The sequence below is a fragment of the Pelophylax lessonae genome, assembly GCF_965119305.1.
Source record: "Pelophylax lessonae genome assembly, chromosome: 5".
NCBI classification, from domain to species: domain Eukaryota; kingdom Metazoa; phylum Chordata; class Amphibia; order Anura; family Ranidae; genus Pelophylax; species Pelophylax lessonae.
Window position 1 is genome coordinate 64,689,845 of NC_138772.1, and position 16,099 is coordinate 64,705,943.

At 43.6% G+C, this 16,099-nt stretch overlaps 1 protein-coding gene across 1 annotated transcript in view; it reads right to left on the reverse strand.

Annotated features, from left to right (window-relative positions):
* Positions 1 to 2,611: 2,611 nt before the first annotated feature.
* The window catches only part of GTPBP10 (GTP binding protein 10), a 54,631-nt gene continuing 41,143 nt past the window's right edge, over positions 2,612 to 16,099 (reverse strand). Inside the window, exons 6-10 of the mRNA XM_082259190.1 lie at positions 11,346 to 11,398; positions 7,738 to 7,845; positions 5,226 to 5,303; positions 4,953 to 5,076; positions 2,612 to 2,913 (exon numbers count right to left, since the gene is read on the reverse strand). Coding sequence (XP_082115316.1) covers positions 2,681 to 2,913; positions 4,953 to 5,076; positions 5,226 to 5,303; positions 7,738 to 7,845; positions 11,346 to 11,398 — 596 coding nt within the window. The 3' untranslated portion in view covers positions 2,612 to 2,680. The remainder of the gene's footprint in view (positions 2,914 to 4,952; positions 5,077 to 5,225; positions 5,304 to 7,737; positions 7,846 to 11,345; positions 11,399 to 16,099) is intronic.

A 16,099-nucleotide genomic window follows, 5' to 3' on the forward strand; every position in this document is an offset into this window, starting at 1 on the left:
TCCTGTAGAGGGCAGTGTAACCCGAGTTGTTATTAATCAACGAGGACTACGTCTGTCAATGAGCGACAGAGAAATTATTTTTTATTGGTCTTCTGTAATATTCTAATTTTTGAAGATACCGAATTTTGGGTTTTCACTAGCTGTAAGCCATAATCAAAATTAAAAGGAAGAAATGCTTGAAATTTATCACTCTAACGCATTTATATAAAATATACGAGTTTCACTTTTTGAATTGAATTACTGAAATACATTAACTTTTTGATGTTATTCAAATTTTTTTAAATGCACCTGTAGATGAACAAAGGCAGGCAGTCCAAAGCCTCTGTGAGAAGGCTGCCTCCATACATACAATGGAGAAATTAGTGTAAATATGAAGGGAAAGTAGAAGAAAAAAATAACTAATGCAGCCACCACATCTAAGCGTAGGTAAGCTGCAACATATTACATTTTTAGTTTTGGGTTTAGATATGCTTTGATGCTGGTGACACGTCATTTTTTTCCATAGCTCTACTTTAACCTGTGGTTCACACCAGTGTGATTTGTCATGCGATTAGACAGTTCAAAATCACAACAAGTCGCAACCCATTACCGGCAATGAAACCATTCAAATAGTTTTGACTCATGCTGCAGGGACTTCACAAAATTAGTACAGGAAATTTTTCAATTTCATTGCGACTTGCATTGACTTCTTTACAATGAAGTGGCAATCTAAATTACACTGATCTGTGGCTTTGAAATCACGCTGAAGTAGCACTGTACTGGTATGAACTATGGCTTAAGAATAATAATTTCAGGCATGGCTATATTACACAATTACATTGATCCAGCGGAAACCTATATATATATATATATAAATAAAATGCCTGGCCCATGCTCCTGGTGGTTTCCACTTGCTTCTAGATCCCATGCTAAGCCAACCTAATTGTGAACACATAAGGTTGTTTAGCACGGGTGCTATTTAGAGACAAGTGGTGACCTCCTGTGTACAGCAGACAAGTGGTGACCTCCTGTGTACAGCAAGCAGGAGTGCGGCCACTTAGTGCAAGCCGAGATCACTTATGCAGCGATTATCTACTTCAGTGACTTACAGCTCCCAAGGGCATCGGTTAGGCATGGTATATACAGTTACATAGGTCAAAAAATGTTATATATATTACATACACATACACATACACATACACATACATACACACACATTTTTGCAGGTAAAACAAATGCATTTTTTTTATTTTGAGCCTGCAGAGCATTGCACTTGCGATCAGCTGGTCATGGGTGCAATCTCAGGCTCCTGCAAACAGTCATTGTAGCTGTCTGAACAGGAAGCATCAATTAACTACCTAGAGAGCTCATCAGTGCCCTGGCAGTTCATTGAGAACTACAAGTCGACAGCCACAATAGCTGATGGTAGTTGTAGTTCTCCCATTCACAGAACTCCGTGAATGAATGATGCTGCCAGATGCGAGGAGCCCCACATGGCCACATTTTTTTTCAAAATTGTGACAGTGGGTGATGGATATGGGTGTAACATGTAACAAGTTGAAGAAGGTGAACTTATCCTTTAAAGGCCATATAACTTTTTTTTATTTTTAATTGTGATCGGTGGATGTGGAACCTTACAGACTGTTCGTTTTGGGGCCCCTTCCTTATCAGTATATTTTCAGTATATTTTTTTTAAATCATTTTTATTGAAAAAATTTTCCTCATCAGTATCTTAAAAGGATAAGTTCACCTTTAGGAGCACGTTACACATATATTTAGGGCGTAACATGTAACATGCGCCCAGTGACCGACCTCCCACAACCAGCACCAGCGATCTTCTCCCCACATCCGCTGTCACAATTTAAATACAGAGCAGCCTTTGGGGCTTCACCCACATGGCTGCGTAATTCAGTTTCCTGTGAATTAAAAGACTACAAGTAGTGTCAGCTTGTAGTTCTCAATGAACTATGAAGGCGCTGGTGAACATTGTCATAGTTCATTAATTCTTGCTACCATTCAGTAACTGCTTGCCCATATTAGAAGTATGGGCAGACAGCTGACTAAGCGTGTTCAGGATCCTGGCATTGCACCCGTGATCAGCTGATTGTGGGTGCAATGCTTTAAAAGCTGCAATGTAAAAAAAAATGAAATGTACATGCTTTACCTGCAAAAAGATGTGCATTTATTATTTTTTTTACAAAATGTAAACTTTACCTTTTAGTTGACCATGGGACTGAATAAGGGAAGTGACTGGATTCCCCCCATCCATGCTAAACATCGTAGGTGGACAAATCTGCAATGTTGGAGAATACCCAAACACTGAGTACCTTTGATAGGATGCAGTTGCTGTTCGGCTGAGAATTTTAAGCCCGGCTCCTTCAACATTTTTCTCAAACTGGCTGATGCCAACATGGTCAAACGGAATGAATTTTAGCAATCAACAGAACTTCATTCTGTGTACAGCCAGCTTCAGGGTCTCTCTGAGTGCATACCATAAAGCAACACATAACAAGGGGCTTTCTTCCTGACGCTTTTAATGTGCATACAAAGGGTTGATGTAAATGAAACACTACCAGACTGAGAAAAAGCAGCGAAGGTATCCGTTCTTGAAGAAATTGTTTTTTTTTTTAATAGGACTTAATAAACTGTACAAAATCATTTACAGAAATATACAAGGCACGGAGGTCGCTATGTATTAGGACTATGGAGCTGGAATTTTATCTCTCACACGGGGAGATGTTATTTTATGGAGGTTTCGCAGTTTTTCCTGTGCAGCTTCTTGGATCTCTAACTCTGCTTGCTCGTCCAGCGATCTGCGGATACAGCGTGAGAGCTCCTCAATTCCATGGCCGGACACAGCGGACACCGGAAGGATGTGTCTGAAGGCGATCTGCCGCTCGGGGACCAGGTCTTCAGGCAGTACATGGAGATAATCTGGAAAGAAGAAAGTGTTTTTAGGTCAGCAAAAAAACTGGGAAAAGGTGACCTCAGTTACTGGGAAGAGATCTAATCTGGTCTGTTTGCACATACAGTGACCTGGCTTCCACTTCACATTAAAGCTAAACACTGGGCAAGAATCCTAATAAACAGATGGTATACAAATACAAGGCTTGTTTTATCTGCTAGAAGATCTGCACTTCTATTTTTTTAGTCTTAAATCTATACACAGCCCTGCCACTCAACACAGCCAAGTGGAGGGCACCAGTCTTTCTTTTACCATTAAAAGTGATATTAAAATAAAAAAAAAAAAAAAAATCATACTTACCTGCTCTGCTCACTAGTGTTGTACAGAGCAGCCCTGATCCTCTTCTTCTGGGGTCCCTCACTGGTGCTCCTGGCTCCTCCTGTTCAGCGAGAGCCCCCATAGGAAGTCGTTTTCTATTAGAGCACTGGTGCAGGCACACTCCCGAGCCACCCAGTCTGTGTCTATGGATACAAACGTTGTGGCTTGGCACCGCCACCTGCTCCCTTGTCACAGGATTTAAATGAAAGCAGTCTGCCCAGTGAGGAGGAAGAGAGCTGCTGCTGTTCAACGCTGGATCGAGCTCAGGTAAGTATAAGGGGGGTGAAGGAGGGATCCTGCAGTACAGACTAATGAATTAAAATGTGTTAAGGTAAAAAACCCCGGGCTTTGGAACCACTTTTAGGAAAGCATTGCTGACACCGCTCAGCTGCTGGCTGGAAAGCGAAGACTCAAAGTCATCCCTCTGCACTCTCCTCCTGTCAGTTTGAACCTTTTTCTGCTAATCTGATTCGCTCCAGGTGCTGCTCTACCCATTAAAAGATTAGTAATTCTGTTCATCCACACTAAGGCATCTTGGCATTACCACATATTTACGCTTTGGGATTAGCCATGTGCCTAAGACTTTACAAAAACCTGAGCCTATCACCAGCAGGGCAAACAAACAAGTTTTATATAAAGGAGAGGTGAATGGAGGCTAATGTGGTACCATACAAAGGCTTGATATAATCAAGTTTAAAATTTAATTTTCTTCCAACAATATATTAAACATGGAAACATCTAAATAATAGACACAAGGTACTGTGTCCTAAAAATTTGGCTCTATAAAATCACAGATGGGATGAACATTGGAAGATGACCATTGTCAATTTTAGTATATACCATCTGAGTGTTGGGCGCTCAACATGTTTCGCAGGGATTCCACCATTTCTTCAGGAGCTTATTACATAGTATTATAGAGCAACCATCACATTTAATGCTGTAATACAGAATAGAAAATAATTCAGATTGCAAAATATAAAATGTGGTAAAATCCCATGCATGCTGCCCTACCCAGGGTGAGGCCAACCCCAGGAACCCAAAGGGTACTAGTCTGTCCCGGCGAATGCGGGAATCCCACACACTGGAGGGGGGTCCACACAGTCCTTTATCTGACAAGTGGATGGTAAAAATTATATACTGAAAGAGTATATATTAAAACAAATCTTTTTTATATAGATGGTATTTACATAAATGTATGGTGTAACGCACCGTGACAACAAATGCAGAACATCTGAGTCAGGTCCTCTCAAAGTTGGGATTAAGTCATGGCAAGGGGGTTATCCTACCACAATACTAATATGCTGCAAGAACAATATGAGAAACATCCACAGATAAAGCGCTCTATGATAATTATACCCCCACGCTCCGAGCCCCCAGGTAGTATTGGTATACCCAGACTGCCTTGTAAAGTAGGTATAAGAAGGATAAAGGGTATAAATATATCTTAAGCTGTATAAAAGTTCTTAAGCCGTGTCGTCAATCGTCACATATACCTAAGGTGGGCAAACAGATGGGGGATGTGATATTTTAGTCTGCCTAATGCACACCTATAACAATCATCAAAGAAAGCCTAAAAAAAAGGGAACTAATGCAGCCACCACATCTGAGAAATGGTAAGCTGCAATATAATACATCATGTTTGCTTTCAGGTTTAATACTTTATAATCCAATCACTTTAAAGATTGCCTACCCTGTGGATTTTCCAGCTGTTTCACCAACTCCTGGAACTTTTCTTCTGCTCCCGGTACGTCCATCTTATTGACAGCCAATAGGGCAGGCTTGTCTAGAAGTTCTTCCTTGTACAATTCCAGCTCCTAAGATGCAACATTTTCACACAGCAGCAGGATTAGCCTGTGGACCTTTTACTTATTTTCCACTTTCTAACAAACAGATTATAACACACAATAAAATGAGTTCTGTGACCCAAGCAACTGTGTTGTAGCAAACCGAGGCTCCAACTCACCAAGATGAGCAGCTGCACCGTTTCAAATGCCGTTCTGAATGGAGTCTTAATGGAGAGCTGGAATCCACCAACATCAACCTGAAAACATACACCGAGAACTCACTGATATACCTACTGATAAAATTAGCACAGTTGGGGGGGGCAGGTTTAAAATTGAAAATTATGGATAAAACCTCTGCGCACTGCAACATGTCCTCTCTAGCAAACTTTGCAATAAAAAATGGGGGATTTTTAGTCCATATACATTGCAATACATGTTTAGGCTGGCCAACTGCATCAAAGTAATGCCTCTCTGGCCAATTATTGCATCAATACAGCGTGGAGGCGATCAGCCTGTGGCACTGCTGACCAAACAATGCAGACGAGCTGAAGGCCGCCATCAAAGAAACCTGGGCTTCCATAACACCTCAGCAGTGCCACAGGCTGATCGCCTCCATGCCACGCCGCATTGATGCAGTAATTCATGCAAAAAGAGCCCCGCCCAAGTTTTGAGTGCATACTATACTGTACATGGACATAATTTTCATTAAGCCAACATTTCTGTATTTAAAATCATTTTTTTTATTGGCCTTATGTAAAAAGGAGCCCCGATCAAGTATTGAGTGCATACTAAACTGAACATAAATTTAAAAAAAGAGATGGGGAAATGATTTGGAAATTCACAACCCCATTGTCAAAAGCACCGTATTGGTGTTCTGCCCTCTAACCCAAACACATATACAGGAAAAAGGAAAAAGTGGTTAAATTCAAGTGGGAGTATAGCTCTCCCAATGGACAACCAAGTGGTTATTTAGGCAGAAACTAGACTTGAAGGTTTGGATAAGAACATGTATTTATTGTATCCGATTACATTACAAAAGTTAGTCACTCATAATTGCCACACTGTGCACCAATAACTTCCCTTTACCCACCACTAAAAACAATGTCACAGATTAAATACGTCCGGACTATAATGACTGTGTGTGCTACAGACAACTGTGCGGATCACCGCTTGTGTATAGTAGAGGGGATAAAAACTCCCTTAAAAGAACACCAGAGCAGTAGCACACATAGGCCCCAGGGCTCCTCCTAAATAGAACATGGAACAGCAAATACCACTATTATATGTACACCAGATTGCATAAAGATGGCTGCCTCAGCCTATCTGGAAGATTTATAAAAGGGTACATTAAATAAAGACTGCAGAGATCGGAAAAATACCAGTCCTTCTAGGAATAAATGGATAATTGTGATTGTCCGTATCCCTCTTGGCATTAGTGCTCAGACATGAATAGTGTGCGCCTCAAAAGTCCCCCTTTAGATATGGCAGTGAAGTTCACCTTTCCAAGAGTGTCAATGGTGTGTAAGCCATAACCATCAACATAAAATAAAGAAATGCTTGAAATATATCACTATATTTATAAATAAATTAGATTTTTGATATTATTCTAATTTTATGAGATGCATCTGTATATAATCTAGCAGTGTGACCACATGTTAACACTAGAAAGAGGTTTATATAACTGTTCATTGTGGCAGCATGAGATAAAATGCATGCAATATCATGCGTTGCTACAATGCACCGGCTCATTGTGTGGAAAACTGCAGTGCCAATTCTTGTGAATCCAATGCATTAAACAGTAAAGCCCAATGCACAACACACTGCAGCACACCACAATGCATATATCATGTGCATGCTGCCCTGCGCTTTGAAAAAACGGTCACCCATGTTTTTCAATTATTACTGCATTGACGCAGCTGCAGGTCCTAATTTGTCAACCATGCAGGTGCATGCCCCCTGAAATACATGGTCTACTTTCAGAGACATGCACTCCCACCCACATGGGTGTCAAATTGGGACCAGTAGCTGTGTCCATACACCCTCTGCATCCAAATAGACATGAATGGGACTGCCTGCACACAGATGCATGAACACGTGTACATCCCGTGCCGACAAAGACGGCCCTTCGCACAGTTATATGCATAGGTAAACCCATGTGAATGAGGCCCTAAAGTGGTATTGCCATTAAAGCTCTCATAGGATAGGGATCTAGCTGGTAGGTGTGTAATTGGGTACGGGTTAGGTCCAAATTTGAGGCCTCAATAGCAAACTGAAAAGTAGTCCCAGAGGGGCACTTAAGAGGCCTTTCTGATCAAATAGCAGTCGTGTTGAGACAGACGGGCTTACTTTAATAAAAGGGGCTTTGTGAAGTCAGAATCACAGCGGCTGCCACTGCTGAACTCCCTTCCCTCGGAGAAACTTAGAAGCTTTGGCTTCATTGCTGACCCGGTCACAGTTCCAAATCAAGTATAGAAACCTTTCTGACACTCATTTGTAACATTGCTTGTTCCAGGTCTGAGACTCAAAATGTTTAGTTTCTTCTTTCGGAAGCCCAGCAATGGCATCCCCCATAATTACCTTCCAACGGTCACTTTAAGTGATATCACTGAGAGAACAGATCACATTGCCATAAGTATGGATCCACACCGCACTATAGAGAATCAATGGGCTGGATGTAATGCTCATACTCACCACAAACAGAAGCTGTTTTGTCCTCTCAACATGCTTCAGGAACTTGTGTCCCATTCCTCTGTTCATATGCGCTCCCTCTATTAAACCCGGGAGATCAGCCACCGAAATCTGGAACATGGATTAACAATCAGGCATTTAAATGATACAAATATAGGGGTGGCGTGTTTCTTAAAAATGTGCTATTATAAAGCAAGGACAAGAAAAACAAATGTACAAAACATGAACGGTTTTGCTGAAAGAAAAGGTTATATAGATTGATAGATACACAAACTTTATAAATACCTTTTTTTTATCTTCTGTTATGAGTGATCACATTATTTCTATTCTCAGCTGCATAAGGAACTTGGACAGAAGGGAGTGGGAGAAACAGCATTACACTGATCTTCCTAGTAAATGGCTGTGTAGGAGAAGGGGAGGGGGGCTTGTCAGCACAAGCCTGATCATTGAAAGACAGGTAGGCTGTTATCTCAGCACAGCCACAAAACTGACCATGCTGATGTGCTCTCAAGCCTAGTGCGGTCAGTTCGAAATAGAAAGCAGAGGGACTGGCTGGAATACCAGGGATTTCACACAAAGGAAAAGCAATAGAAAGAGAACACATTTTAAGTACATCGTAAAAACGTACACATATTATGAATAGATGTTGGGATAGCATATTCTTTAAATCCCAAATCCAGCTGCTTCTGGTTAACGGCAAGATTGGTATTTACTGCACCTTGCTTCCGCTGTGCTGCTCTTGGCATACACTTTTCCATTTTTTTACCTACAAATTAGAGAAAAGCTGACAGTCACTCGACCATTTGGCCCATCTCCCTCAGTGCTGGTCTGTGGGAGGAGCAGATGGAGGAAACCTGTCACATTGCAGGGATGCGCATGCACACAAGTCACTGCTGTTTAACATGTCAGATACATGCTTCATAATGGCACAAAGCTACCACCGATCAGCAGAGAAGGGTATTAATCCCACACTAAATGTGTCTTATGCCTCCTGTTCTGCACATTCTTGATGAGTGGAAAGGATGTCAGATTCCTCCCCCCCCCCCCCCCCCCCCAGTGTGTCAGAAGTCACATCACATAAACCAGCTGCTTAAAGAGGAACTAAGGTTGGAAAACAAATTGTGAGCAGGCAGGCTCTTTGTTGCAAGAGACATGCAATGTCTATTCTGCATTAAAACACACCTACCTGCCTGTCCGCATTCCCCTAAAGAATGTACACCGAGCTGCGCATGCACAGCAACGTTTACATTCTGGCACAGCCTATGTACTGGGATCACTGCACTTCTGCACCATGCATGGGAAAGACGTCATCCTGTGCTAGCCAATCAAGACGGCCGAAGACCGACATCAGTGAGGGACCTCGCGGCGTTGGACCACTGGAACAGAGTTAAATACGTCTTTAGTTCTGCTTTAAGTCCAAGGGTGCCACTGTCCCACAAGCCTTGTTCTGCTTCTTTCTTCCTCCTACCAATGGAAGGTCACAATTCCTTGAAATTGCCTGCTGGAACCTTAGTAGAAACGGTAATACCCAAACTACAAAGTTTTCATAAACTAGGCTTTGCAAGGAGAGGTTGTCACCCTCGTGTAGACTGTGCCAGCTTGTACTACAGTGGGTATACCTTATGAGGCTTGTGCATCACATAGCCAGTGGATTTGGGAACTTGTTTAGACCATCATACAGGAGCATGTAGTTCTACTTTAAAGAAGTTCTAAAGCCTCAAGGTTTTTACCTTAATGCATGCTATGCATTAAAGTAACAAACCTTCTGTGCTGCAGGAGCCCCCCCCCCCCTTATACTTCCCTAAAATCGATCCGATCCAGCAATGTACACAAGAGCAGTGGCTCTGCTGTGTCTCTCTTTCCTAGGCCGATTGATAGGAGCGGCAGCCATTTGCTCCCGCTGCTTTCAATCAAATGCCATGATGAAGGAGTGAGGCGCAGGGCCGAGTTGCCCAGTCTGTGTCAATAGATGCAGACTGGGTGGCTCAGGAGTGAGCACGCACAGGTGCCTCCAGGGAAAGTGAAGCAAAGGTTTATAATCACTAACTTCTTTGCTCTCTAGTAGGGCTGGGCGATAAATCGATTTAACGATTTTTTAGTTGGAAGCGATTTTTTTTTTTAAACTCGAGTTTTTTTTACAATACTTTTTCCTGCCTTGTGCAGCCACCGAACTCCCCAGTAACGGACCTGCGGGGCGGGCGGTGCGTCTGTACAGGCCGGGGCTGCGGCGCGCTGTAATAGGTAAAGTCTCCCCGGCCTGGATGTGACGTCAGCTGCCGGGAGAGGAAGCGGGCGGTGCGTCTGTACAGGCCAGGGGCTGTGATAGGATAGGTGCCTATCCTATCACAGCCCCTGGCCTGTACAGACGCACCGCCCGCGTCCTCTCCCGGCAGCTGGCGTCACATCCAGGCCGGGGAGACTTTACCTATCACAGCGCGCTTCCGGTGATGGGAGTCTCAAGTGCGCATGCGCACAAGACATTATCTTGGTTTGGTAAACTTAGAACACATAGCGGGCAGTTGAATGAGAGGAGGCGGGGCTGAGGTTGGACGGAAGACACCGCCGCGTCATCTGCAGAGCTGAATAGAGGAGGCGGGACGGAGGTGCGGCCATGTAATAAATGCAGGACTTTAGCGACTCCTTGTTTTATTATCTTTAGCAATTATCGTATTATTTATCCTTAGGATTTCATAACATTTAGTATTTATATAATACAAAATAAGAAATACTACATGTAATGAAATCCTAAGGATAAATAATACGATAAGTACTAAAGATAATAAAACAGAAGGAGTCGCTTAAGCCCTGCATTTATTACACGGCCGCACCTCCATCCCGCCTCCTCCGCCAGCTCTGCATATGTGCCTCCGTCCCTAATGTCTCGATGACGCGGCGGTGTCCTCTGTTGCACCTCCTCTCAATCAGCTGTCCGCTCTCTGTTATAATTTTTCCAAACCTCGAAAAATGTCTTCTGCGCACGCGCACGGACGACTCCTATCAGCTGTTTTGTGATGCTCTGTCACCGGAAGTGACGAGGTCCGATTTTTTCACGGGTCCGACAAAATTTTACAACACCGGCCTGTACAGACGCACCGCCCGCCCAGCAGCTGACGTCACATCCAGGCCGGGGAGACTGTACCTATCACAGCGCGCCGCAGCCCCGGCCTGTACAGACGCACCGCTGCCCCGCAGCTGACGTCACATCCAGGCGCGGCGGTGGTCCGTTACTGGGGAGTTCGGTGGCTGCACAAGGCAGAAAAAAGTATTGTAGAAAAAACTCGAGTTTGAAAAAAAAAAAAGTTTAAAAGTCAAACTAAAAAAGGTGGCCGGTTACGGTGGACTCGTTCTCTGGACTGTACCTATCACAGCACAGCCCCTGTACAGACGCACCGCCCGCACATACACACATACAGCGCTTCTTCTCCTCAGTCCTCCCTCCAGACTCTGCAGTCATTTTTTAAGTGCATTGGAAAAAAAAAAAATCGAAAATCGAATCGAAACTCGAATTTTTCTTTAAAAATCGAAGATTTTTTTTTTAGGCAAAATCGCCCAGCCCTACTCTCTAGTGTAACGTGTCCAGCCATGTAATACAGCCTAATCCTCACGATTACCTGCTTGAAGTCAGAATACATGATTTTCCCAAGCTCCGGCTTCACGGTCGTAACTGCAAAAGACAAGCAAGGAATGCATTTGCCACAGATCACAATTAGTACTACAATCTGCAATCTACAGTACTTTTTGGCCAAAAGCTACCATACAATAGTATGTCATCTAGTCCATCTAGTATGCAGAGACTTTATTGGGAACTAATAAAAGAACACAAGCAGATGATTCCTTAAAAATCATTACTCTGAAATGCAAATTGGAAAAAGAATCAGGAAACTTGGTCATATTGGATTTTATTTTCCTGTGGGTGTTTACTGCATGTAGCCAGTGCTGGATGGACAAATCCTGCAGTCCATTGGCTGTCATATGAAGTCTTGACAGTCTAAAATTGGAGTCCCTGTGAGTTCCTTTCACAGTCTCTCTGCAGCATGTTATCACAATAAAAAGCAAGATAAATGTGGGGTGACTGTGGACACACAAATGTAACATTTACTCTTCCATTACATTTATATAGTGAAAAATAAACACACCTTTAAACTAGGTGCCTTGTGTAGAGGAGGTCAGAGACCTGACAGGATAGTCTAATATCCACGTATGAAGTGTTTTTGGTAGCTTTGGACACATTTGGATTTTCTACACATACACTATATTGTCAATAGTATTGGGACGCCTGCCTTTACACACATGAACTTTATTGACATCTCAGTCTTAGTCTGCAGGATTTAATATTGAATTGGCCTACCCTTTGCAGCTATAACAGCTTCAACTCTTCTGGGAAGGCTGTCCACAAGGTTTGGGAGTGTGTCTATGGGACCATTCTTCCAGAAGCGCATTTGTGAGGTCAGGCACTGATGTGGACGACTTTGTAGAGCCGTCTTTCGCTGCAATTACATGCAAATCTTTTTTGGGGATGTCTTTACCAGCTTTGCACATCTAGAGATTTAAATTTTTGCCTTTTCTTTGCAAAATAGCTCAAGCTCTGTCAGATTGGATGGAGAGCGTCTGTGAACAGCAAAACTTTTAAGTCTTGCCACAGACTCTCAGTTGGATTTAGGTCTGGAATTTGACTGGGCCATTTCAACACATGAATATGCTTTGATCTAAGCCATTCCATTGTAGCTCTGGCTGTATGTTTAGTGGTCATTGTTCTGATGGAAGGTGAACCTCCGCCCCAGTCTCAAGTCTTTTGCAGACTCTAACAGGTTTTCTTCTAAGATTGCCCTGGATTTGGCTCCATCCATCTTCCCATCAACTCTGACCAGCTTCCCTGTCCCTGCTGAAGAAAAGCATTCCCACAACATGATGCTGCCACCAACATGTTTCACGGTGGGGATGGTGTGTTAAGGGTGATGTGCACTGTTAGTTTTCGGTCACACATCAAACTTTTTTGCCTAAAAGCAAAATGCTATTTTGGTCACGTCTGACCAGAGCACCTTCTTCCACGTTTGCTGTGTCCCTGTGGGGGATTAGCTCGGTGGCGGGTGTGGATGACCCCTTGGGGGGGGTGCGTTTACACAGGGAGATAGCCGAGAAGTGGTTGCAAACAAAAGTTTGGTTTATTCATGCAATTTTCTTCAAACAAGTGCAAGCGTCAAAAACATCAAAATAAAAATAAAAAACACAAAATAAATCCTTGCCACTGTGGACGGCTACCTTCTCACACACAGGAACCTACCTACGGAGTCTGTCTCCAACCTACTGTTGGGCAAACTTTGCTGATCCTACAGCAGACACTCAATAGTCCATGTTTTTTCTTCATACAACAAATGTCCATTGAACATGTCCCTTTTCCTCTTCACATAGAACACATTCCTTTGTTTGTCTCTTCACATAGCAAACAGTGCATTTATTTCTTTCCACATAGAAATAGTCCAAGACCTCCCCTTGAGTAGTCTTCAGTCTTAATTAATTTCCCCTTCACACAGGAAATGTCCATTGGTTTCTTTTCACATAGAAACGATCCTTGAGTAGTCTTCACACTTGTTACCGTCCTCAGCGCACATTGCTTCAGGAGGTCTTCCCCTCCCATGCTCACACAGCTTCAGGGGGCACACATCTGACTGTCCTCCTCTACCCACAGGGCGTCAGGAGGCAGCAATCCTTCTCCCATGCTCACACAGCGTCGGGAGGCACACATCTGACTGTCCTCCTCTCCCCAGCTCACACAGCGTCAGGAGGCAGCAATCCTTAGACTTCCTTTGGACAAATTATAGAGGCCTTAACTTCCTCATTCCGAACAGCTGAAGGCCTTTCAACTTCCTTAAGCCGTCCTGGCTACCTTTTCAGCGGACACCCTATAGTAATTGGTGAATTTTCTAAACCAGGTGGAAATGTATCTCCTGTCTGTGACTACATCCACAGATTTACCTGACTTCCTGTCACAGTCCCCCACATGGCTTCTTGCAAACTAAAAATGACACTTCTTATGGCTTTCTTTCAACAATGGCTTTCCTCTTGCCACTCTTCCATAAAGGCCAGATTTGTGGAGTGCACGTCTAATAGTTGTCCTGTGGACAGATTCTCCCACCTGAGCGGTGGATCTCTGTAGCTCCTCCAGAGTTACCATCGGCCTCTTGCCTGCTTCTCCGATTAATGCTCTCCTTGCCTGGCCTGTCAGTTTAGGTGGACGGCCATGTCTTGGTAGGGTTGCAGTTGTATTATACTCTTTAACATTTCGGATGATGTATTGAACAGTGCTCGGTGAGATGTTCAAAGCTTGGGATATTTTTTTTATTACCTAACCCTGCTTTAAAACTTCTCCACAACTTTATCCCTGACCTGTCTGGTGTTTTCCTTGGCCTTCATGATGCTGTTTATTCACTAAGGTTCTCTAACAAACCTCTGAGGGCTTCACAGAAGCTGTATTTATACTGAAATTGCATACAGGTGGACTTTATTTACAAATTAGGTTACTTCTGAAGGAAATTGGTTCCACTAGATTTCATTAAGGCTCCGTTCACATGTAGTCGTTTTGGGGCGTTTTTGGGGAGTTTTTCTGCTCTAGGATCAGCTCTCAAAACGCCCAACAAGACAAATCCTATTAATTTCAATGGCCCCTGTTCACATCTGAGCGTTTTGATGCTGTGAGCAAAACGCCCAACGCTCAAAAAAGTACATGAGCTTCTTTTTGGGCAGATTACAGGCGTTTTCCATTGGTCTCTATTCAATCTAAAAACGCCTGCACAAAAATCGCGGTAAAAAAACGCGCGAAAACGCTACGCTCAGGTGTGAATGTAGCCTTAGGGGTATCAGAGTAAAGGGGACTGAATACAAATGCACACCACACTTTTCAGACATTTGTAAAACATTTTGAAAACCATTTATCATTTTCCTTCCACTTCACAATTATGTGCCACTTTGTGTTGGTAGATCACATAAAATCACAATAAAATACTTTTTCAAGGCACTGTATTTGTACATATCGGTGTAAAAACGTGTGTATTTTACCTGTTTGCTTAACCATTTCCCACCAGCCCTATAGGGAATTGACGGCGGGAAGGTGGTTGTATTATCCTGACCCGCCGTCATATGACGGCGTGCAGGATAATGCGGGACGCGCAGAGCTGCGATCGGTGCTGCGGTGTGTCACTCTGACACACCACATCTCCAATCTCGGTAGGCTCTTTACCACGTGACCAGCTGTGTCCAATCACAGCTGGTCAAATAGTAAATAGGAAGTGCCGTTGATCGGCTTTCCTCAGTTCGTGCCTGACAAGCACAAGTAGAGGAGAGCCGATCTGCGGCTCTCCTGACGGGGAGGGGGAGGGGGGGGATCTGTGCTGGTAATCAGAGCATTGATTACCAGTGCAGACCCTTAGGGGGGTGCCACTAGAGTCACCAGGGATGCCCACCCATGACCCCAGGGATGGCAATCAGGGATCAGGGAGCCCACCAGTGCCCTCCCCATCAGTGCTGCCTGTCAGTGCCCATCATTGCCATCTATCAGTGCTGCCCACCAGTGCCCATCAGTGCTGCCCACCAGTGCCCATTATTGCCCATCAGTGCTGCCCACCAGTGTTGCCCATCAGTGCCCACCAATGCTGCATATCAGTGCCACATATCAGTGCCACATCAGTGCCCATCAGTGCCACATATCAGTGCCCATCAGTGCCACATATCAGTGCCACCTATCAGTGCCCATCAGTGCTGCAACAGCGCTAAAAGCTGAAAATTGGCCTTGGCGGGAAGGGGGAAAGTGCCCGGTATTTAAAGTGGTTAAAATTCAGCTTTAGCATTGGCCGCTTAAAGGACTTCACCTTTCATAACAGGTTACAGGTTAAACCCATATTCGGTGTGTAACTTGTTAAAAAGGCACCGCTCCCCACTCCCACACTCCGACAGCTAGCAGGGGGATCTTCTACTCCCCGATGGCTGTCAATTTTTTTAACAAAAAAACTCACTCATTCACAGTGCTCTGTAAAGTAAAAACTACAAGTCCCGACAGCCTTAGTGGCCATCAGCTTGTAGTTCTCAAACTACCATAGAGCTGTGGAGTGCCGTGGTAGTTCATTCATGCTTCCTGTCAGAATGTATCGGTTTCCCCATACGAGGAAGCAGATACAATGACAGATCTGCAGAAGACCTGCATGGCATCAGAGATCTGCTGATCAGTGGTGAAATGCTTTACAGGCCTGGCAACAAAAAATAATAAATTAACATTTTTTAAACTGCAAATTGATGTGCATTTATTATTTTTTTGTAGAAATGTAAACGTATCCTTTAAGCTTTTTTTAAAGGTTGTGTATAATAATTATTCAAA